The sequence below is a fragment of the Coregonus clupeaformis genome, chromosome 3 (genome assembly GCF_020615455.1).
Source record: "Coregonus clupeaformis isolate EN_2021a chromosome 3, ASM2061545v1, whole genome shotgun sequence".
NCBI classification, from domain to species: Eukaryota; Metazoa; Chordata; class Actinopteri; order Salmoniformes; family Salmonidae; genus Coregonus; species Coregonus clupeaformis.
In genome coordinates, this window is record NC_059194.1 from 3,507,880 (window position 1) to 3,532,470 (window position 24,591).

General features: G+C 46.9%; 2 protein-coding genes across 3 annotated transcripts; both read right to left on the minus strand.

The window, feature by feature from the left end:
* Nucleotides 1-562: 562 nt before the first annotated feature.
* LOC121539714 (rho-related GTP-binding protein RhoG) lies at nucleotides 563-3,962 on the minus strand. 2 transcript variants are annotated; one of them, XM_041848429.1, is made up of 3 exons: nucleotides 3,896-3,962; nucleotides 3,014-3,198; nucleotides 563-2,921 (listed from the first exon to the last, which is right to left on the minus strand). In XM_041848429.1, the coding sequence occupies exons 2-3, from the start codon at nucleotides 3,140-3,142 to the stop codon at nucleotides 2,475-2,477; spliced, it is 576 nt and encodes a 191-aa protein (XP_041704363.1). In that variant the 5' UTR covers nucleotides 3,143-3,198; nucleotides 3,896-3,962; the 3' UTR covers nucleotides 563-2,474. The 2 variants fall into 2 exon arrangements, with proteins under 2 accessions (XP_041704363.1, XP_041704370.1); XM_041848436.1 differs by having other exon boundaries at nucleotides 3,899-3,927.
* Nucleotides 3,963-6,864: 2,902 nt separating this feature from the next.
* LOC121539729 (FH2 domain-containing protein 1) lies at nucleotides 6,865-24,306 on the minus strand. Its single transcript, XM_041848446.2, has 11 exons — nucleotides 23,994-24,306; nucleotides 21,124-21,185; nucleotides 16,414-16,516; nucleotides 15,915-16,000; nucleotides 15,494-15,594; nucleotides 14,455-14,525; nucleotides 14,164-14,271; nucleotides 13,058-13,128; nucleotides 10,994-11,111; nucleotides 10,562-10,726; nucleotides 6,865-10,213 (listed from the first exon to the last, which is right to left on the minus strand). The coding sequence occupies exons 1-11, from the start codon at nucleotides 24,240-24,242 to the stop codon at nucleotides 8,018-8,020; spliced, it is 3,330 nt and encodes a 1,109-aa protein (XP_041704380.2). The 5' UTR covers nucleotides 24,243-24,306; the 3' UTR covers nucleotides 6,865-8,017.
* Nucleotides 24,307-24,591: the final 285 nt, after the last annotated feature.

The window sequence follows — 24,591 nt, forward strand, 5'->3', positions numbered from 1 at the left end:
ATAAGTAGCCTCCAACAGAGTTTTAGAGAATATAGCAGTACGTCCAACCGGCCTCACAACCGCAGAACACGCGTATGGTGTCTTATGGGCGAGCGGTTTGCTGATGTCAATGTTGTGAACAGAGTGCCCCATGGTGGCGGTGGGGTTATGGTATAGGCATGCATACGCTACAGACAACGAACACAATTGCATTTAATCTATGGCAATTTGAAAGCACAGATATACCGTTTTTAAAATATCTGTGACCAACAGATGCATATCTGTATTCCCAGTCATGTGAAATCCATAGATTAAGGCCTAATGAATTTATTTCAATTGACTGATTTCCTTATATGAACTGAAACTCAGTAAAATCGTAAAAATTGTTGCATGTTGGGTTTACATTTTTGTTCAGTATATATGAAATTACAACAATTCTACAAACAAATCAAGTTCCCAGTGTATAATAAATTGAGTACCCCACACATACACACACACTAGCCTACACCAGCGTTTCCCAAACTCGGTCCTGGGGACCCCAAGGGGGGCACGTTTTGGTTTTTGCCCTAGCACTACACAGCTGATTCAAATAATCAACTAATCATCAAGCTTTGGCCTACACACACACCATGGCACACACACACACACACACAGCTAGCTGTAAGATGCAGACGAAAAGGCCACAGGTGTGTGTTCTGTTTCGACAGCATGTTCAGAGTGAAATCAGGCCACGGCAGCACAACAAGCAGCCCACAGGACGTACGCTTTCATTCTCTTAAACCCTCTACACAACACAGTTGCAGCGATCTGTCCAACCGACATCTGTTTCCACGAAGCCCTGAAGGACCTCCACATGACAGAATAAAGTAAACTCCCTCTAGAACTTGAGAGGTGGAGTGACATGTTTCTTCCACACAGAGGTTTTTTCGCAAAAACAATAATTTGCATCTCTCTCCCTACCTAGGAGAGAACTCCCATGATTGGTTACTGTTTAGTTTATATTAAAACTTCCAGCTGAACACCTGAATATATTGATTTTTTAAAAAGATTATATAAAATAGGAATGAGTCACAAATTGTATCCTATTCCTTATTTAATGCACTACTTTTGACCAAGTAGTGAACTAAATAGGGAGTAGGGTGCCATTTGTGATGCACCTTACATAGATCTTCGGAAGGTCTGACCCTGTACATTTTCAGTATGATACCGTATCAATTTCCAGGCTATACCGGCCATGTTTCATTCATTTAATAAAATCATGCAAAAATAAAAAATCAGCCACAATAATAAAATAATGTTATTTGAATCTTAGCCCCATTTCATGTTGTAATTATTGTCAGTTATCACAGCCAGTAAACCCTAGACTCCATTTACCAGCATTATATAGGTTGAAGCATAAACCACATTCTAGTGGCAAACGCTAAGGACTGTGAACACAAGATCACACCACTTCTCTGATGTCAGTTATAGGCCTACATCCGTCTCTGAGTAGGCTGAGAGGGCAGAAACATTGCGTAATGTCAAAAAGTGGTTTCATTGCACTTTGATAAAGAAGCTTTGGTTTCATTTAAAGCTTTGGTTCTTCTGAGAGGATGTAACATTGAGCTAATCAACTCTGCCAGGGACTAGTATCTCACACACACACACACACACCAGCTATTCAACAGTTTTCTAAAGCAAATAATCAATATAAGGTAGATAAAATAAACGTAAAATATCTTACAATAAGGCACATAAAATGTAATTGGCATAAATAACCAGAACCAACAATCTGATATCTCTGTCGTTCCATCATTCCTGTCAGCATTAATCATACAAACTCACAACATTCATCCAACCAATCGATTCATTGATTTTTAAATTTCAGCACACAACCACATTGCTTTGGCCCTTGTATCATACTTGGATTAGGCTAATATCCATTTGAAGGGACATTAAGAAGGTAAACTGGACACCTAGCTAAAGCAGAGAGCTGCACAGAACTGGCTATTTCCAGGTGTGGTTTCAACAGTCCTTGACGGATAGCCTGAATAGCTGACTGGAGAGGATGTGATTACTCTCATACGAAGGCAGAGCTCATCTCTCCAGCTCTATCCGGTCACTCTATGTTGAGGATCGGTCATCATGGCATATTAAGAAACATCTTCAGGCAAGGGATCATACGAAAACAAAATAGACCGATTATTAAGTAGAAGCATCTTTCGAACATTGCAAAAAATTAATTAATTGCACACACCTGGTGTCCCAGATCTAAATCAGTCCCTGATTAGAGAGAAAGAATGAAAAAAGCAGTGGAACTTGCTTTGAGTTCCAGATTTGATATAGGAGGGGGCTAGAAGAATGAGAGGAGAGAAGTGAGCTGAATCAAGAGTCTTTACAGGCAAAGGGGCTGAGAGGCAGAGTCCATCTCCTCCAACAAACTCAGCCTTGCTCTGTCATTGTCTCGCTCCTTTCCCCCCCTCACTCTCTCTCCCCAGCCGAGTCCCTCCCTTCCATTACAACAGTACACACTTCTTGGCATTCTTTTTGGTAACGGGATACAACACGGCCCGTACTGCCTCGGTGAACACGTCCCTGACCCCTTCCTGCGTCAGAGCAGAACACTCCATGTACTTCACCGCTCCTATCTGCTTCGCCATGCTGTTCCCCTGTTGCTTTGTGGTGGGCGCTAAACCCTGCTCCTTCAGCTTCTTCACCGTCTCCCCATCCTTCCTCAGGTCACTCTTGGTCCCCACTAAGAGGATGGGCACGCTGGGGCAGTGGTGAGACACCTCCGGGTGCCACTTGTGGCGGACGTTGGCATGGGATGAAGGACTCCCGATGGAGAAACAGATGACGAAGACGTTGGTCTGGGGGTAGGAGAGAGTGCGGAGGCGGTCGTACTCCTCTTGTCCGGCTGTGTCCCACAGGTTGAGGCTGATGCTGCGGCCGTCTACAGTCATCTGCAACACACACACACACACACACACAAGTGTGTAAACATATGTGTAAAAAAAACACACACACACACACACACACACACACACACACACACCTGGGCACTGTAGTTGTCGAACACGGTGGGGATGTACTCCTCAGGGAAAGCGTTGGTGGTGTAGGAGATGAGGAGGCATGTTTTACCCACAGCACCGTCCCCCACCACGACACACTTTATGGTCTGCATTCTGTCTCCTGTCCTGCTGCCTTCCTAAGACCGACCTACCACACAGGCTGCAGCAGCTGGGGAGAAAGGGAGAGTGAGAGAGAGGGAAGGAGGAAGAGATGGAGAGAGAGGGAAGGAGGAAGAGAGGGAGAGAGAGGGAAGGAGGAAGAGAGAGGGAAGGAGGAAGAGAGGGAGAGAGAGGGAAGGAGGAAGAGAGGGAGAGAGAGGGAAGGAGGAAGAGAGGGAGAGAGAGGGAAGGAGGAAGAGAGGGAGAGGTAGAGAGAGTAAAAGGATGTGGAGTAATTGTCTGATTGGTTGTTCCTACTGAACACTCTAACCTTCGTCTCAAAATCAAAGTCCACAGGCTGGAGCTGGCTGGAGCTGGCCGGAGCTGGCCGGCGAAACAGAAACCATCAGCAGCGCATTGGCTGAAGTTTGTTTTGATTATTTATCTAACTTTTGCTCAAGTCTTTCTTCTTAATTAGCAAGGTACCAGTTAAGTACAAGGATTTACCTATGATAAAGTGTAATGCCTGAGTAAGTTAATAAAATTGCTATCCTAGGTAGTCATCTTTTGGGCGTAACCTCCATAAGTCACTAGCCAGCCAGCTAGATGGAAAGCTAAGGAACTAGCATGTGAAGTTTCTCAAAGTTTCCACTTCCTAAACACAATTTAAGTAACTATCAGACACAATTAGCACAGTGTTAGAATACATACAAGTATAACAATGGTTTGCAATAATTATCTATATTCAAAAAAGTTGTTTATCTTACCACCTCTCGACTACAGCGAAACTTTCCAGCCGTGTAGTCAATCACAACTGCATCCGGGGAACATTCCACGTACGACGTTGATTACGGCATCATGGTAGTTGTAGTTTTTCTTTCTTCTGCTTACTTAGAGCTGATAAGAGGTCATTCGAACGCTAGATGGCACTATAAACCCTAACGCTTTATAAATAATGATTTCCCCCCAGAAAAAGACCATGCTCATTACCTTAAACATGTATTACATTAAACATGCACATTAAAATGGTGGCAGATATTTGATTGCTTTATAATACCGGTATGCATAGATCTCAGCAGCAGTAGTCAGACCATGCCAAAATGTAAGCCTACAGTCAACACAAGTCATTAGGCAGCCTAGCATGGCTCATCACAAAATTATGCTGAACAAAAATATAAACGTAACATGCAACAATTTAAAATATTTTATTGAGTTACAGTTCATATAAGGAAATCAGTCAACTGAAATACATTAATTAGGCCCTAATCTATGGATTTCACATGACTGTGAATACAGATATGCATATGTGTTGATCACAAATGCCTTTAAAAAAAAAGTAGGGGTGTGGATCAGAAAACCAGTCAGTATCTGGATATGCCACACAAGTCAGGTTGATGGATTATCTTGGCAAAGGAGAAATGCTCACTAACAGGGATTTAAACACATTTTTGCACAAAAGTTGAGAAATAAGCTTTTTGTGGGTATGGAAAATGTCTGGGATATTTTATTTCAGCTCATGAAACATGGGACCAACACTTAACATATTGCGTTTATAGTTTTGTTCAGTGTAGATCATTTTATTCTGATTGATCATTTTAAATCCAGGATTGGAGGGGTGCTGCGCGTTTTTAAACCTGCTCTTTTAAGCTCTTTCACCGTTTTAACTTCCATTCATTGTTATGTTTTATGTGTATTGCACATTGATATGTATGCGCTCTCCTGACCAGGGCTCGCTTGAAAAAGAGATGTACGTTTCAGTGTGACTTCTCTGGTTAAATACATAAATCATTTGGCTCAGAAATCAGTCCTGGCATTTCTAAAACACCGGCCCATTTCTTTCCTTGAAGCCCCCACACCGGCCCATTTTATTCTTTAAAGCTCCCAAGTATTAGCCAGATAATGATAGTTTTGCGCATAAAAAAATCCAAGTTAAACAGGCCCACTGGGCTAAAAATGGACCAAAATGCCAGATGGCCAGTCCGCCCCTGCTGGCAGACTCTTCCATGAAGTCACATCTCCCATCTATACACTGATCCAGGTAAAGCAATGGATACGTCCCAAATGGCACCTTTCCCTATATAACACACTGCCCTGGTCAAAAGTAGTGCAGTATAAAAGGGAATACAGTAGGGTGTAATTTGGGATACAAAGAGTGCTTAAGAGGTCAGTGCTGACCAACCACCAGACAACCAGGGGACACAAAGAGGCACCAGTTTATTGCTCTGTCCTCCAGGGGGTTCTGGCGTCAGCCGCGTCACTGTGGCCTGTAAACAGAGCTCTCCCACTGGAATCGTACACCCACACACCCTTCTCACCCCTATTCTCCAAGGAGATTCCCAAGGACGCCTGCAGTGTCACCATGACAACGATTACAGGCCTGAGGGGGGCCGTGTCAAGAGAGGGGAAAGGAGTGAAGCTGAGGGGCAGTGGAGAGAGGGAGAGATGGAGACAGAGGAGAGAAAATGGGAAAGGAGTGAAGCTGAGGGGCAGTGGAGAGAGGGAGAGATGGAGACGGGGGGGAGAGAAAAGAGGGGAAAGGAGTGAAGCTGAGGGGCAGTGGAGAGAGGGAGAGATGGAGACGGGGGAGAGAAAAGAGGGGAAAGGAGTGAAGCTGAGGGGCAGTGGAGAGAGGGAGAGATGGAGACAGAGGAGAGAAAATGGGAAAGGAGTGAAGCTGAGGGGCAGTGGAGAGAGGGAGAGATGGAGACAGAGGAGAGAAAATGGGAAAGGAGTGAAGCTGAGGGGCAGTGGACAGAGGGAGAGATGGAGACGGGGGAGAGATAAGAGGGGAAAGGAGTGAAGCTGAGGGCAGTGGAGAGAGGGAGAGATGGAGACAGAGGAGAGAAAATGGGAAAGGAGTGAAGCTGAGGGGCAGTGGAGAGAGGGAGAGATGGAGACGGGGGAGAGATAAGAGGGGAAAGGAGTGAAGCTGAGGGGCAGTGGAGAGAGGGAGAGATGGAGACAGAGGAGAGAAAATGGGAAAGGAGTGAAGCTGAGGGGCAGTGGAGAGAGGGAGAGATGGAGACAGAGGAGAGAAAATGGGAAAGGAGTGAAGCTGAGGGGCAGTGGAGAGAGGGAGAGATGGAGACAGAAGTGAAAAGATAGAGACTGAGGAAAAGAGGGGTGTTAGTAGAACAGGACAGCTTTGGCTCTGAAGGAGGAAGTCTCATGATGTTGATAATGAGCCAGCAGCTCTCTAGTCTAAAATACTGTGACCAATGGCAGCCTATTCAATATATAGTGCACTACTTTTGACCAGGGCCCATTGGTTTCTGATCAAAAGTAGTGCACTATATAGGGAACAGGGTGCCATTTGGGACATTAGCATGGGCTCCTGAATGGCGCAGCAGTCTAAGGCACTGTATCTCAGTGCTTGAGGCGTCACTACAGACCCCCTGGTTTGATTCCAGGCTGTATCACAACCGGCCATGATTGGGAGTCCCATAGGGCGGCGCACAATTGGCCCAGCTTCGTCCGGGATTGGCCGGTGTAAGCCGTCATTGTAAATAAGAATTTGTTCTTAACTGACTTGCCAAGTTAAATGAAGGTAATAAAATATTGTGACCCTCCCGATGCCTGGGGAAACTCAGACTGTGGAGGATAGTAACCTCAATAAAAGACAAATAAGCAGAGCTGTGCGTTAAAGAACACCTGCCTTCCACTTCCTTACTGTCTTTAAACAGAAACAGTCCTTTAATGACGTCATTTCTAAAACAAACAACCACCACACCGTGAGTCTGGTTAGCAACTTTCTTTTATTTACAAATACACACGTTGTCGTCATGGATAACAATTCATGCCGTTCAATTTAAGATATTTTCTTCTGATATAAACAGCAGTAGATTACAGTGAGTATCCTAGCAACATGTTTCCTCTTCACTTTGTAAAGTACATCAGAATGAAGAGCACATTCAAGATGAGGATAACCAATAAATCAATCGATTACCAATGATCTATTCGATATCATACCGATTGATTGCTGATTGGGCAAACAGATAGCCCAAGGTGAGAAAGCAACAAAAGAGAAAGAAGGGTCCATGCATCTAAATCAAACGGCACAAGAGGTTTAGAAATACAGTTCTAAGAATGCACACTAAAACATTGAGGACTCAGAAATGACATCGCACATTGGAGATGGATTCCCTACACAGCGCACTACTTTTGACCAGAGCTGTATGGAGGCCCTGGTCAAAAGTTGTGCACTATATGGGGAATAGGGCGCCATTTGGGACGCACATCAAGTTAAATAAATTAACCCTTGAAGACAAACACGCCATTTTCAACATACACCCTAAAAAGACTAGTCGATGAGAGCGATCTGTTGAAAGACCAAGACACAGAGGAGGCCGCAGTGGCAAATTATTCTAAACAAATGATTGTCTTGATGAACAAATGAGGCACTCATTTCAGGAGCTTGATAAAAGTCCAGGCTGGGTGTGAGTCTCTCCTTGAAGTGTCCTGTTGCCTGGACAGGACACTAGTGGATGGAGGTAGTGTGTAGAACAGAATACATGTCTATCTACAGTGACAGTCCAGCTACTGTCCATATGCAAAACATAGTAGATGTAGAGTGATGTCGTGGCAGCCATTTTGTTGAGTTGCAGTTCTTAGTCATCTTCCCAGCAGACAAGAGTGAGTATGGCAGGTACTTGGTACGTCCTTAATTGCACTTTAAAATGGGACAGACCTAAGTGAAAACACCCCATCGATTCTGGACAAGCTGAATAGAGTCTGCATGGACCAGTAACTGCCTACCCCTCCAGAACAGAGAGGTCTGATACAATTCACCAAGTAATTTATTGATACCCGCATTTTGTACAGTGGTCCCAAACATAAACAAACATAGTCATGTGGACGGAAGACTGAAAAAGTGGTATGATCTCCCACGATCACTTCCACATGGGCGAGGAGGCAGGACGGGCCATTTTAGGTCCAGGTATCCGTGTTGCTGTGGGGGTTTTGCAGGCAGAGACAGCAGCTCTAGAGGGCTCTGTGCCAGGGTTAGTCTTGACCGTTTTAGTCCTGGCCGCAGCTATAACAGCTGTACGGACGGTTTTAGCCATAGCAGAGGATGGGCTGTGTGTGGAGCGGGGCTGAGAGGAGTGTTGGGTCTCAGAGTTGGAGGTGGGGGCGAGACGTTTGGTCACCCTGAGAGGGGAGCCTCTGACAAAGGCTGGCTGGCTGCTAGCTGTACTACTAGTGGTGCTGGTGCTAGAAGTCCTCTCCCTCTCTGGTCCAAGCCCCAGCCCAGCTCTCTCCGATGCCCGGCGGGTCAAGGTGGGTTTCCCTGGGGCCTGCTGCTGGTTCTCACCCCCAGCCTGGATCCTCTCACTCCTGGTGCTACTGCTCCGTTTCACCTCTGTCTGGGTAGTAGTAGGACGTGTGATGGGGGAGGAGCGTATGGAGGCGCTGCGCACGGACGCCAGATGAGTGGAACGTGGTGTAGTCTGTAAATTAGGATTTGGAACAGGGCCGGTGGGTGTCTGTGTCTCTGGTTTGGAAATAAAACGCACCCTATGGATGCCTGTATTGTTCGGTAGACCTGCACGGGGTACCAAGCCCCGCTTAGCCCCTCCTCTGACAACAGGAGAGTTCCTCCCGCTCCGAGAGTCCTCTTTCCCCATTGGAGACCTAGCACCAGCCCCTGGAGTCTCCGCCTGCCTCTCTTTCCTCCACTTGGAGCAGAGGCTGGGTGGGGCTCTGGGGAGGGGTGTGGTGGGGGTGGGAGGAGGGGATAGGGTGTCGTAGGAACGCAGGCCTCGGACCAGGGTGTGGCATTCAAGGGTTTCGCCCACACGTGGGTACGACCCGTCCCTCTCCGGGCTGGAGACCTCTGGGCATTCCTGTGCCCGCTGTGGGCTCAGCTCTGGTAGGCTGGGAGGCAGCCAGCTCTGTTCCACTGGTGTAGAGGCAGATTCTGTTTCCCTCTGCTGGGTTGTTCCTCCCTCAGGTGAAAACATCAGCTCCAAGTCACCAGCACTTCCTGGTGTGGTCTCATTGGCTCCCTTAGCCTCCTGGGATTGTGATTGGACACTGTCTGGGGTGTCAGTGGCCATGGATGATTCTGATTGGCACTCAAAGGGCTGCTGAGTCACCTGAGTGACCGTTGACCCTGTGAGCTGAGCGAGGTCAGGGTTCTGATGCACTGCGTCTCTGACTGAGGTGTCTGTGCGATTCGCCTGAGAAACGGGGATAGGGTCAGTCACCTCTAGGCCATACCTGTGTCTAAGACCAATGGTATTTCTTCTCACACTGGGAATGGCAGTAGTGGTAGTGGAGGAGTGTCTATGAGGACTGGCCATAGACTTAGTGGTCAGTACACGCTGGTCCGGGCTGGCATCAACTGTCCGTTCATGGTGAGTTTTAGTCCCTCGAGCCGTTGGTTCAAGTTGGCTTTCAATGACGTTAGTAACAATTCCATGTTGGGTTTGGGTGACATAGGCAATAGTGTCCTGCCTGTTTTGGGGGACATTGAATCTACGTCCACACTGGGTTTGAGTGACGTTAGAAGTCAGTTCATGTTGCGGTTGTGAGACTTGAGTCTGAGTTGTCCCCTCATGATGTGGTCTCTTAGTCTCCAGGACTGGTTGATGCTGATGGACCAGGGGCACTGTCCTGGTCTCTGTCCCCAGGGACGGTCTCTCCTGGCTGGGGTAGGTGGGGCAGGGCAGCCCTGGAGAGGTCTGGAGGTGGGTGGAGGTATTACGGAGGTTGGAGGAGCTGAGGTGGAGATGGGGGGATGTCTGAAGAGGAACGGAGGTGGTGTTCTGGAGGAGGTCGGAGGTGGTGTTCTGGAGGAGGTCGGAGGTGGTGTTCTGGAGGAGGTCGGAGGTGAAGTTCTGGAGGTGGGGGGAGTGCCTGCGGTTCTCCTGGGTTCTAAGGCTGCGCCGGTTCCAGTTGTGGCTCAGGTTCTCAAGGGTTCTCTCTAGGTCATTCTGGTTCTCCTGGGTTCCCAGTGGGGACACCCGACCCAGAGCCACACCCAGGTCCAGATCTGTACACACAGCCACGGAGCGACGCTTCTCCACCATCTCTCGCTCTCGCTCCATCCGCTTCTGCTCCTTCTGTTCCCGCTCTGCGTTTTCCTGAGAGGGAACATGACGGGTTAAATGAGTTTCAGGTAAAAGAAGAAACATTTATCAGCAAAGCATCTTCGCCTCTATCTTATCTGTCCTCATCCGTCTAGAACTCCTGTCTGTCTACATTCCATCTGCCCAAGTTGCAAAGTCGGAAGCCCAACCTATTTCTACAATTTATCTTCTTAAAATCTGATTTTAAACCCAACCCTAACCCTATGCCTAAACTTGAATTACGACCAAAAGGCATATTTTTGTTTTCGTACATTTTTACAATATGGACAAAATTTGGACTTTGCAGATTGGCCACGTAGTGGGACCCATGCAGACAGCTTGATGTAAAGCAGTCGGTCTCACCTGTACGGCTCTTTGGAAGCGAAGGCAAAAGGAGTGGAAGACCCTGCAGGACTCCTCCAGTTTAAAGGTGCTGTCATCCTCACAGAAGAACTGGACCAGAGCCTGACTGGACATCCTCATCCCCTCCACCTCATCCTCCGCCTCCTTCAGACGCTCCTCTGCCACCTAGAGAGAGATGGAGAGGAGAGAGCGAGATTAGACTCACTGTTCTGCATTTTGAACAAGGAGGAAGAATATGGAGGGAAGAGACTCAGAGTTAACCAAAGCCATGTGAGTTTCAGTTTTGTTCTTTGTGAGTTCATAAATTCTAACTTCACTAGACACCATAGATCATTGTTGTAGATCTATAATTATGTATGTTCTAGGTCAGTGTGAGTTCTAGATCATTGTGTGTTCTAAATCCATGTTCTAGAATCTAGTTCAGTTCCGTACCTCCAGGAAAGGCTGTGTGAGCTGCTGGATGTCTGCCTCCGTCTGGACACTGATCCTGAGGGATGCCACACGGCTGTGGAGCCTGGAGAGATCCTCTACTACGGACTCCTCACACAACCTATAGGAAGACAGACGAGAGAGATGCATCACTTTACATGACATTTAAAGGTCGACTCAGCGATAAGAGGTAGATGCAGAAAGTAAAACAGCATAGTGGGTCAATAACAGTAACAACTAAAGAGCACGAACAGCGTGAAGCAAACCCGTACACATGCGCAGATACTGTGTGTGACTGTGTGAGAGCGAAGTGTTGCATCTTGCTCATCTCAATATCTCCGGTGCTGCTCGTGGCAACGTCAATTTGCTGAGTCTACCTTCATAGATGATAGTAAAGTGAATGCTGTGAGTTTCTGTGACCCAACAAATAGATGGCGTCTGTTCTAAAAGTTGGCCAAAATGTATGGCTCTGGATAAAACCATGCGTTTTTAACCACAACCCAACCTTTTGCTGCGATCCATGAGACTAGCATGCGGCAAAGCAAACCATATTGGAATCTTTGTTTCAGAAGATGCCGTTACTTAGATTATAACTCAAAGCAGTGGTTCCCAAGGTGTGACCTACATCAAGCTGTTATTTTCATCTGACAGACAACGTAATACATTCAAGACTGCCCCAGCAGGAGCACGCTGTCGCTCATTACTACTGACTGACAGTAACACAGATACCCACAGAGTAACTGACAGTAACACAGATACCCACAGAGTAACTGACAGTAACACAGATACCCACAGAGTAACTGACAGTAACACAGATACCCACAGAGTAACTGACAGGAACACAGATACCCACAGAGTAACTGACAGTAACACAGATACCCACAGAGTAACTGACAGTAACACAGATACCCACAGAGTAACTGACAGTAACACAGATACCCACAGAGTAACTGACAGTACCACAGATACCCACAGAGTAACTGACAGTACCACAGATACCCACAGAGTAACTGACAGTAACACAGATACCCACAGAGTAACTGACAGTAACACAGATACCCACAGAGTAACTGACAGTAACACAGATACCCACAGAGTAACTGACAGTAACACAGATACCCACAGAGTAACTGACAGTAACACAGATACCCACAGAGTAACTGACAGTAACACAGATGCCCACAGAGTAACTGACAGTAACACAGATACCCACAGAGTAACTGACAGTAACACAGATACCCACAGAGTAACTGACAGTAACACAGATACCCACAGAGTAACTGACAGTAAGGGTGCGTCCCAAATGGCACCCTATTCCCTTTCATAGTGTATTGAGAAAAGTATTGCACTATATACAGAATAGGGTGCCATTTGGGACTCAATCTAAGTGTCCTACATAGCTAACCAAACCAAACCCAACACCCCAACACAGCCGTGATATTGGATTGAAACAGAAATGTTGTCATGAGCCATATTAAAACAAGGGGATAGCTATATCACTAACAGCTGGACAGTACTGTAACAATACAGTCCTGTTGAAACTGGTCTTAAAGCAGCTTTGTGGGGAGTATTTTGTGTGGGGCGTAGTGTGTGTGTGTGTGTGTGTGGCCTGCTGGGGTTTATTGATGTTATAGCGCAGATCTCATATGTTCCCCAGAACCCCACGGGCTACGTTCAAACACTTCAGATTGCTTCCTTCCTTCTTTACTCCGTTTAATTAATTAATTACAGATCTGCTGGATTGGTTAAAAGCAATGAAGTGAAAACCTTTCTTTATATGCATATCACGCAAAGATCTGTTTTTGCCCCAAGGTAGATTTTCAAGCTATTAGAACAGGGGCGCGTTCAGCAGGGCAACTTTTTGGAACTTTCGGATAGAAATATGAAATATAGAAGAAACATGGCCTCTGACATGTAGAACAAGGAATCATGCTGGCTCTATTCATGGCATTTCTATCTGCAAAGTTCGACAGCGTTTGGCAACTGAACGTTGCCCAGTCCCTATGAGGAAGGCAGAAGGGGGGCATTTCTAATCTTGTGGGATCTGTATTACTGGCTCTTACTGACCTGGAGGCGGGGCCGACATGTCCTAGTTGGCCAGGAAACGACAGTAAACTCTGGTCCTTTTTCACCGCTTCCTGTGGAGACAGAGACGGAGCTGATCCAGCTATTGTTTCACACAGTGAGCTGTCATAATTCTGGATGAATCATTGCATTGTGTCATGATTCAGTGTGTTGATGTGGTTATTGTGAATGTAATAATTCATGGTTGGTCAAATACAACAAATACCCAACACATAGTTTAAAAGAGATTCTGAAGACCCGTTTCATCTGTGCCAATTGAACAATTTAGCTAAATAAGAAAATAACTAAATGCGCAGTCTGTCAGATGGTTGTTAGTCTGCAATAAAGAGAAGTCTGGGATTAATGTTGTTGTCTTTGAACTGCATCTAGAGAGAGTTTATTTAGATGTGTGGCATATTACTGCTATAGCTATAGGCAAGTCTTGACATAAAGATAAATTAAAGTAATGCACTTCAAGGGTCACCAAGTGTACAAAACATTATGAACACCTGCTCTTTCCATGACAGACTGACCAGGTGAATGATACGATCCCTTATTGACGTCGCTTGTTAAATCCACTTCAAATCAGTGTAGATGAAGGGGAGGAGACAGGTTAAATAATATTTTTCAAGCAATGAGACAATTGAGACTTGGATTGTGTATGTGTGCCATTCAGAGGGTGAATGGGCAAGACAAAATATTTAAGTGCCTTTGAACAGGGTATGGTAGTAGGTGCCAGGCGCACCGATGTGTGTCAAGAACTGCAATGCTGCTGGGTTTTTCACGCTCAACTGTTTCCCGTGTGTATCAAGAATGGTCCACCACCTAAAGGACATCCAGCCAACTTGACACAATTGTGGGAAGCATTGCAGTCAACATGGGCCAGCATCCCTGTGGAACGCTTTCAACACCTTGTAGAATCCATGCCCTGACAAATTGAGGCTGTTTTGAGGGCAAAAGGGGGGGTGCAACTCAATATTAGGAAGGTGTATAATTGACGACGTCGGGGTAGGAGTGCTGATCTACAGTAGGATCAGTTTTGCATTTTAGATGATGAATACAGCTACAGTATATAGGCAAAAGGTACCTGATCCTAGATCAGGTCTTACCATGGCCACGAAGTGCAGGAGGTTCATGCCAGGCTTGTTGGCTTTGGTGTCGGCCAGCTTGAGCAGAGAGGGGATTCGGAACCCTGCTGCGTTGCCTGCGTACCCACCCTGAGGTCAAATACAGTAGGTCGGTGAAAAGAGGTCACACACACACACAACATCTTAAACAAACACAACATTACAAAACCCAGGCGGAGCCAGAGCGGCTCCCAGTCAGATAAAGGACGGCTCTTTCATCTGAAAGGTAGAAAGAGAAGAAGAAAGAAAGAGAAAACATGACAACATACTCACAGCGTTCATGTAGTTTCCTGCCTTCAGAACCAGACGGAGGATGGAGTGCAGCTCAGGACAGCTCAACAGCTCTGTGTGTGTGTGTGTGTGTGAGAGAGTGAGAGAGTGAGACACAGACAGACACACAGAGAGGTAGAGCCAGAAAGACAGAGAGAGAGAGACATGTTTCGAAATTAATTATTTAGTAATTCTGTCTTACACCAATAAACCTTCGACATCACTTAGATGCTAACTTCAATGTTTCCGATAACTTGGATGTCTTCTGCCAGCGACCCTTCATAAAACTGGTGAATAAAATTCTCATATCTTCTTTAGACAAAAACCCACGTGCAAAATCCAACACCTGTGGCCCATCTGTAACCTACAGTACATAACGTCACTAATTCTGAACCAACTTCAGATCACCATCCCAGACTAAACTCAAACAAGACTGAGCACTTAAAAGGGGAAACTATATCCCCCGCTGGTGATTAAAGGGGAAACTAAAAAAACATTGGTCTTATCTAAAAGTGGAAGTGGATGGGCCACAAAGGGCTTTAAAGGGACATTTACATTTTAGTCATTTAGCAGACGCTCTTATCCAGAGCGACTTACAGGAGCAATTAGGGTTAAGTGCCTTGCTTAAGGGCACATCGACAGATTTTTCACCTAGTCGGCTGGTGGATTAGAACCAGCGACCTTTCGGTTACTGGCACAACGCTCTTACCCACTAAGCTACCTGCCGACGGTGATGAACAGTAGACTAGGCCTGAACTAAAAAGAATACTTCCACCATTTCATACTAAACTCAAACAAGACAAGAGAGCTAAAAGGGGAAGTGAATGGTATGGACGTGAACGGCCATATCAAATACTTTAAAAGGGCAGTGATAGGGAGTAGAGTAGGCCTAGGGTTCATCCCAAATGGCACCCTATTCCCTACATAGTGCACAACCTTTGACCAGAGCCCTTTGGAACCTGGTCAAAAGTAGTACACTATATAGGGAATAGGGTGCCATTTGGGATGTACCCTTAACTAAAAGCCCCTGCTGATGGTTTACCTCTGGCCGCCTCCCTCAGACATCTGGCCGCCAGACAGAGAGAGGTCACGGCGGAGTCAAACTCCTCCTGCAGGATCATGGAGTCCAGACGCAGACGGAAGCTAACGGGGGAGAAAAGGGGAGGAGAGGGGGAGCAGAGGAGAGGATAGGGGGAGGAGAGGAGAGGAGGATCAGAGGAGAGGAAGGTGGTTAGAGCCTTATCGATACTCACGACACACACATCAGCACAGAGTGGAAAGTCAGTGAATCAACAATTAGTGTGTGGAGGGTGGGGGTCACTGCAAAATGAGGCGATAGACAGTCACCCTGAGAAAAGCAGATCAATTGGAGTATTTTGCACCATAGTTTGAAATTCAAGGTTAGGGGTTTGTAATAGTTGAAAATAGTGAAGCGTTAACAGTTCTAGGGTTGTGTGGTATACCTGGGGACTTCCACTAGCAGAATCATGAAGAGGTCAGGCTCCCCAAGCACACTGCGTTCTCCCTTGAACCTCTTCAGACGAGCCTCCTGTGAAAATACCCAGACGGACAGCTTAGAGACCTTATCAGTCAGATTTCCTGTTACATTCTACAAGCCTCAATCCTTTTATTGGGAATTCCACCCAGGTTCAATTTATTAGAATCTTCAGAAATAATCTTTAGAATTCAGAGCTTTGCTTGAGTCCAGTGGTAAAACCACCATCACCCAGGGTGATTCTTATTACTGTTATATTCTTATAACCATGTGCAGTCATTGGCAACATCTTTTACAACATGTATTGTCAGTAAGCATTTCTCAACTCTGAGACGATGGTGTGACGGCAAACTGTTGATCAGGATAATCAGAACCAGATGAAGAGAGGGGTGGGGGCTACAGGCTAGTCAGTGCTGTTGCAGTAGGAGCTCCGGTGTGTCGGAGAGGACACGGAGCAGAGTCTTTACCTCGTCGGTGTCAGGCAGCAGTTTGCAGAGCTCGGCCAGTTTCTCTGCCCCATAGCGGGTCCCGACCCCCTGCCGGATATCCTCAACTATCTCCTGGGCAGCCCTGTGGAAACATGACAACACCCTTCAGCTCCATGGTGACATCACTTTACACACACACAACTCAGACGCAGCTGCACTGTCTGTGGGGTTTAGTGAAATGGGGTTTAAGCCACCACGGAGGATGTAAGTCACTGATATATTGAAGTGATTCAAGATAACACTAATTATTTTATAAAATGAAGAAAAGAGGGGGTTTCATCCAGGGGTCTGGAATGGTGGAGGGGGTTTCATGCAGGGGTCTGGAATGGTGGAGGGGGTTTCATCCAGGGGTCTGGAATGGTGGAGGGGGTTTCATGCAGGGGTCTGGAATGGTGGAGGGGGTTTCATCCAGGGGTCTGGAATGGTGGAGGGGGTTTCATCCAGGGGTCTGGAATGGTGGAGGGGGTTTCATCCAGGGGTCTGGAAAGGCGGCATGGGTTTGATATTCTCTGATCACTCTGCTTGGTAAACACATACACACACTGTAGGTCAAGCTTATCCCCTCTTATCTCACTGACTGTTGGGGAAAAGGCCTTTGACGCCACATTGGCGACACACTGCATGACATGTGCCCTGAGCAAACACACACAGGCGCTCAAACACACACACACACACAAACCCATATGTGGACACACACACAGCGGTCCTTAGAGGTTGAGGTATCACCAGACACAGAGAGAGAGAGCAGAAACTGGCCAGTTCCTGACTGTGTAACCTCTGCCCGACCCCGACTCCCTCCAAATGACAAGTCCAGTATGCAGCTCAACCCCTCCAGGAGCCAGGAGTCCATTTAGAGATACCTCTCTCCTTTCATCACTATCTTCATCAGACAGCGTCACCCCATTCCTTCACTTCTTCCTTTCCCTCCCCCCTCTCTTTTCCTGACATTCCTCTCTCCTCCTTTTTCATTCCCTTCCCCTATTACACTGAACAAAAATATAAAAACGCCACATGCAACAATTTCTAAGATTTTACTGAGTTACAGTTCATATAAGGAAATCAATTCATTAGGTCCTAATCTATGGATTTCACATGACTGGGAATACTGATATGCATCGGTTGGTCACAGATACCTTAAAAAGAGGTAGGGGCATGGATCAGAAAACCAGTCAGTATCTGGTGTGACCACCATTTGCCTCATGCAGCGTGACACATCTCCTTCTGCATAGAGTTGATCAGGCTGTTGATTGTGGCCTGTGGAATGTTGTCCCACTCCTCTTCAATGTCTGTGCAAAGTTGCTGAATATTAGCAGGAACTTGAACATGCTGTCGTACACGTCAATCCAGAGCATCCCAAACATGCTCAATGGGTGACATGTCTGGAGAATATGCAGGCCATGGAAGAACTGGGACATTTTCAGCTTCCAGGAATTGTGTACAGGTCCTTGCATTATCATGCTGAAACATGAGGTAATGGCGGCAGATGAAATACACGACAATGGGCTTCAGGAACTCTGTGTTCGTTGTCCGTAGTTTATGCCTGCCCGTACCCTAACCCCATCGCCACCATGGGGCACTCTGTTCACAATGTTGACATCAGCAAACCGCTCGCCCACATGACGCCATACACTGTCTGCCATCTGCCCGGTACATTTGAAACCGGGATTAATCAGTGAAGAGCACACTTCTCCAGCGTGCCAGTGGCCATCGAAGGTGAGCATTTGCCGAAGATGGGCTTCCCCAAGACGGTTTCTGAAGGTTTGTGCAGAACTTCTTCGGGTTGTGCAAACCCAGTTTCCTCAGCAGTCCGGGTGGCTGGTCTCAGATGATCCTACAGCTGAAGAAGCCGGATATGGAGGTCCTGGGCTGGCGTGGTGACACGTGGTCTGCAGTTGTGAGGCCGGTTGGACATACTGCCAGATTTTCTAAAACGACGTTGGAGGCAGCTTATGGTAGAGAAATGAACATTCCTGCAGTCAGCATACCAATTGCAAGCTCCCTCAAAACATCTGTGGCATTGTGTTGTGTGACAAAACTGCACATTTTAGAGTGGCCTTTTATTGTCCCCAGCACAAGGTGCACCTGTGTAATGATCATGCTGTTTAATCAGCTTCTTGATATGCCACACCTGTCAGGTGGATGGATTATCTTGGCAAAGGAGAAATGCTCACTAACAGGGATTTAAACAAATGTGTTAACAAATTTTGAGAGAAAACATGACTGCCTGTTGGCCCTCTGTTCACTGATGCCACAGCTCTGTCTGAATCACAGATAACACTAACTGTAGTGGAGGAGTGATTATACACGTGGCTCAACTGGGGTTATCCTGATTCAAAAGAGTTCAATAAAAGTTTTTTTCTTCCTCTCTGCCTTTGTAGCCTCCGGCCTGTTATTTCTATGCAGAACTGAACGCTGGATACAATAATAGCTGAAATAGGTAGTACACATACTAATACCCTAGTGTCTCACGAAGGGACCAATCTGTTCAAACTACTCCCACCCATACCGCAAATCTAAAAGTACCTTGCGACAACACTCACACAAGACAAACAAGCTCTATGTAAGAAGACAAATGCTTCTGTCCATAGGAGAGGCTCTTCTCTCTTCATAAAGGCTTTCAACTACATGTTCTGGCATATGTTGTTCAGAGAGAGAAAAGCTCTATTCAATTAGGATGCGCACAATTGAATCTCTGTGAACTCTGTGTACAGTACACGCACGGGCATGACAACATACCTGCTCTGCAAGAGGGCATCGTCTGGTCGCTACCATCATACCCACTAGTATTGTCACAACACCAGAATCTTTACTTCGATACCAGAGTTAGAACCACGATACCCGATACTCGATATCAAAACGATACCACGGCAAAAAAAAGGCGGCGTATTAGCCAACGTCACAGAATGGCACTTGATCCAGACAGATCTTTTGAGTTCAATATCATTACATTTTTATATGTATGCATTAATGAATCAATTATACAAATCACACAATCAATGTGAATGCTTTTTTTTACCAATCTAACCACATAACATAATGGTAATCATTTATTTGAATGGTAAATCTCTATAGATAAACAGGGTAAATCAAGATGTAGCCTAGGCCTCTTCACAATACAGGTGAATACATATTCAATAGGAGTGTGTGCATGCATTGAGTTATTGATCTTGTTTTGGCTGATTTCATGGGACTACAGATGAAAAACGGTTTACCTTCCATTCTGGACTTATTTTATTGTACTGATCAACAACATTTGCATAGAAGAAGCAATCTCTTCTTTTATTAAACGTGTGCGAGGTCTCTTGAAGACCCATGACGTCATTCACACACAAAGTCGGTTCCAGGCTCAAGCAAAGATCTTAACGGGGAGAGGTGGGGGAAACGAAGTGAGTGAATAACGTTTTTGGTGACACTATTTTGAGTTATGGTATCACAAACAAGGTACTAGGGCAGTGAATTGATGTTGTCTTCAGCTGTAAGCTAGCAAGGAAAGTTAGCCTACAAAGCTAGCTACCGTTATCTTCTGTAGTGTTCTAGCCTGTACTGGACATTGTTTAGTGAACAGTAATTAGCAGTTTCAACAAGTGTGTTAACTCCTGCGCAGCATGAGCGGGGAGCTAACACGATGCTGCCCAGACTCCCAGTGAGTTCAGTGGTTTCTCGTGGCAGGCTAGAGCAAGCACTGAGTAAGTGGAGGCTGTGGAGAAGGCATGGTGCTCTCACGCGATAAGGGGTCATCGGCTGCGCTGATAGACTTGATCCTCCCTCAGTCGACGACGCGAGACACATTTGACAAAAGTACCGAAGCAAGAAACATTTATGACCCACAGCGACAAACACACACACAGACACCAACCACATCTGCAGCATCAACAAGGAGACATTACTTTCAAACAGTACACCGATTTTAAACCTAACATCTGAACTCTACATAAAATAACAGTGAAAACATCAAGCTATAGAAAAGCACTACTAGTCGTTTTAAAAGTAATTTACAGACTCAAACTATAGAGTAGAGGAAGAGGACTAGCTGTGTGTCCCAAATGGCACCCTATTCCCCATGGGTTCTGGTCAAAAGTAGTGCACTATAAAAAGGGAATAGGGTACCATTTGGGATGCACCCTATGTCTGACTCTCTACGTCTGACTCTCTACTGGAGGGCAGCTCTCCTTAAGGGTCTGAGCAGGTGTCAACTTTGACCCCCCTGGGTCACCATTTTACCCCGCGCCCTACACCTACCCTGTGCCCCCCTACAGTCCAGCAGCAAAGGCAGGATGCCATCTATGAAAAATGTATGCACTCACTAACTGTAAGTCGCTCTGGATAAGAGTGTCTGCTAAATGACTAAAATGTAAAAATGTAAATCTCATCTGCACCAGTCACCTTCTTGACACACCTTGTCCCCTCACACAGACCACGTCTTTACACTAACACACATGCGCACACTCACACGTGCGCACACTGACACACTTCCCCCTCCTTGATAGGAGCCCATCCTCTCCAGTGTGAATGGTTGTTCCCCTGGGTGCAGTCCTAGCCCCTTGTGTTTCCTCCTACAGACTCTGATTCATGGTGCTTGACCTCTGATACCAGAGCACCAGGTACTCTCTAGGACCTTCTATTTATTACAAATAAATACTTCATAGAAAAATGAAAGAGTGTGCTGAGGAAAGGGAAGTAGATCCTTACGTCTTAAACTGCCGTAGAAATATTCCAACATTCATACTGCGTTTGGAGTCCAGTAGTGAGACCTGCAAACACACACACAGAGAACATGTCAGATACTATCATCAAGGTGGAATAATAGTCAGTAGTCTACCGGAATATCAGTGGAGGCTGCTGAGGGGAGGACGGCTCATGATAATGGCTGGTACGGAGCAAATGGAATGGCATCAAACAAAGTTTAAACTACACCTAGCCTCTGTGCCAGTCAGTGTCAGTTTAAAGTACACCTAGCGTCGGTGCCAGTCAGTGTCAGTTGAAACTACACCTATCCTCGATGCCAGTCAGTGTCTGCCTCTAGCCCATACCTAGTCTCTCCTATCCCATACCTAGTCTCTCCTATCCCATACCTAGTCTCTCCTATCCCATACCTAGTCTCTCCCAGTCTCTCCTATCCCATACCCAGTCTCTCCTATCCCATACCTCTCCTATCCCATACCTAGTCTCTCCTATCCCATACCTAGTCTCTCCTATCCCATACCCAGTCTCTCCTATCCCATACCTAGTCTCTCCCAGTCTCTCCTATCCCATACCCAGTCTCTCCTATCCCATACCCAGTCTCTCCTATCCCATACCCAGTCTCTCCTATCCCATACCCAGTCTCTCCTATCCCATACCTAGTCTCTCCTATCCCATACCTAGTCTCTCCTATCCCATACCTAGTCTCTCCTATCCCATACCTAGTCTCTCCTATCCCATACCTAGTCTCTCCCAGTCTCTCCTATCCCATACCCAGTCTCTCCTATCCCATACCCAGTCTCTCCTATCCCATACCCAGTCTCTCCTATCCCATACCCAGTCTCTCCTATCCCATACCCAGTCTCTCCTATCCCATACCCAGTCTTTCCTATCCCATACCCAGTCTCTCCTATCCCATACCTAGTCTCTCCTATCCCATACCCAGTCTCTCCTATCCCATACCCAGTCTCTCCTATCCCATACCCAGTCTCTCCTATCCCATACCCAGTCTCTCCTATCCCATACCCAGTCTCTCCTATCCCATACCCAGTCTCTCCTATCCCATACCTAGTCTCTCCTATCCCATACCCAGTCTCTCCTATCCCATACCTAGTCTCTCCTATCCCATACCTAGTCTCTCCTATCCCATACCCAGTCTCTCCTATCCCATACCTAGTCTCTCCTATCCCATACCTAGTCTCTCCTATCCCATACCTAGTCTCTCCTATCCCATACCCAGTCTCTCCTATCCCATACATTTACATTTTAGTCATTTAGCAGACGCTCTTATCCAGAGCGACTTACAGTTAGTGAATACATATTTTTTTTATACTGGCCCCACGTGGGAATCGAAGCCACAACCCTGGCGTTGCAAACGCCATGCTCTATCAACTGAACTACATCCCTGCCGGCCATTCCCTCCCCTACCCTGGACGACGCTGGGCCAATTGTGCGCCGCCCATGAGTCTCCCGGTCGCGGCCGGCGGCGACAGAGCCTGGATACCATACCTCTCCTATCCCATACCTAGTCTCTCCTATCCCATACCTAGTCTCTCCTATCCCATACCCAGTCTCTCCTATCCCATACCCAGTCTCTCCTATCCCATACCCAGTCTCTCCTATCCCATACCCAGTCTCTCCTATCCCATACCCAGTCTCTCCTATCCCATACCCAGTCTCTCCTATCCCATACCCAGTCTCTCCTATCCCATACCCAGTCTCTCCTATCCCATACCCAGTCTCTCCTATCCCATACCCAGTCTCTCCTATCCCATACCCAGTCTCTCCTATCCCATACCCAGTCTCTCCTATCCCATACCCAGTCTCTCCTATCCCATACCCAGTCTCTCCTATCCCATACCCAGTCTCTCCTATCCCATACCCAGTCTCTCCTATCCCATACCCAGTCTCTCCTATCCCATACCCAGTCTCTCCTATCCCATACCCAGTCTCTCCTATCCCATACCCAGTCTCTCCTATCCCATACCCAGTCTCTCCTATCCCATACCTAGTCTCTCCTATCCCATACCCAGTCTCTCCTATCCCATACCCAGTCTCTCCTATCCCATACCTAGTCTCTCCTATCCCATACCCACTCTCTCCTATCCCATACCTAGTCTCTCCTATCCCATTCCTAGTCTCTCCTATCCCATACCTAGTCTCTCCTATCCCATACCCAGTCTCTCCTATCCCATACCCAGTCTCTCCTATCCCATACCTAGTCTCTCCTATCCCATTCCTAGTCTCTCCTATCCCATACCTAGTCTCTCCTATCCCATACCTAGTCTCTCCTATCCCATACCCAGTCTCTCCTATCCCATACCCAGTCTCTCCTATCCCATACCCAGTCTCTCCTATCCCATACCCAGTCTCTCCTATCCCATACCCAGTCTCTCCTATCCCATACCCAGTCTCTCCTATCCCATACCCAGTCTCTCCTATCCCATACCCAGTCTCTCCTATCCCATACCCAGTCTCTCCTATCCCATACCTAGTCTCTCCTATCCCATACCTAGTCTCTCCTATCCCATACCCAGTCTCTCCTATCCCATACCTAGTCTCTCCTATCCCATACCTAGTCTCTCCTATCCCATACCTAGTCTCTCCTATCCCATACCTAGTCTCTCCTATCCCATACCTAGTCTCTCCTATCCCATACCTAGTCTCTCCTATCCCATACCTAGTCTCTCCTATCCCATACCTAGTCTCTCCTATCCCATACCTAGTCTCTCCTATCCCATACCTAGTCTCTCCTATCCCATACCTAGTCTCTCCTATCCCATACCTAGTCTCTCCTATCCCATACCTAGTCTCTCCTATCCCATACCTAGTCTCTCCCAGTCATCTCCAGACCTCTCATCCTCTCCCAGATATCTCACCTTATCTGTGGTGTTGTCCTTGGGTGAACTGCATCGCATCAGCACAGACCTCCGTCTCAAACTCCCGGCTCTGTCCTGAGGTTTACTGTCCTTCTGTCCAAACAACTCATCCAGAGAGTGGAGGTCTATAGGGAACTCTTCCTCCTCCGTAGCCGCTCCACTCCAGACACTTTTCCTCCCCTCCACCTTCTCCTTAGGGATCTGCTCCCAGTTCAGTTTCCTCAGCCGTCTACGGCTGGCCGTGTCCATACGGGTCAGAGGAGAGGAGGAGGAGGAGGAGGTGGAGGGAGGTGGGGGAGGAGGAGGGGGAGGAGGTGGTGGCGGAGGGGTAGGAGCAGGGGTGAGGGGTAGGGGAGCAGGGGTAGGGCCAGGAAGGGTGTCCATGGCTGTCACTTCCAAGACGAGGGGTGCAACACCGCGAGGGCTGGTGGGTGGCGTTCCATGAAAGACAAGGGACTCCTTGACGGACACAGTCAGGTTGATAAGCATAGAGGCTAGTTGGGAGTTAGGATAGGGCTCAACTAGGGTTTAGGACTGGTTGTGGTCTAGCATTGCGGATAGCAAGAGTTCAACATAGATAGATATTGAGATTTAGGTT

Coding starts and splice junctions, on each gene's coding strand:
- LOC121539714 (XM_041848429.1), bottom strand. CDS start 3,142: ATGCAGACCATAAAGTGTGTCGTGGTGGGGGACGGTGCTGTGGGTAAA. Junction 2,922..3,013: donor TCGACAACTACAGTGCCCAG/GTGTGTGTGTGT, acceptor TGTGTGTTGCAG/ATGACTGTAGACGGCCGCAG.
- LOC121539729 (XM_041848446.2), bottom strand. CDS start 24,242: ATGGACACGGCCAGCCGTAGACGGCTGAGGAAACTGAACTGGGAGCAG. Junction 15,595..15,914: donor CTGCTAGTGGAAGTCCCCAG/GTATACCACACA, acceptor CTCCCCCGTTAG/CTTCCGTCTGCGTCTGGACT. Junction 10,214..10,561: donor GCTTCCAAAGAGCCGTACAG/GTGAGACCGACT, acceptor GTTCCCTCTCAG/GAAAACGCAGAGCGGGAACA.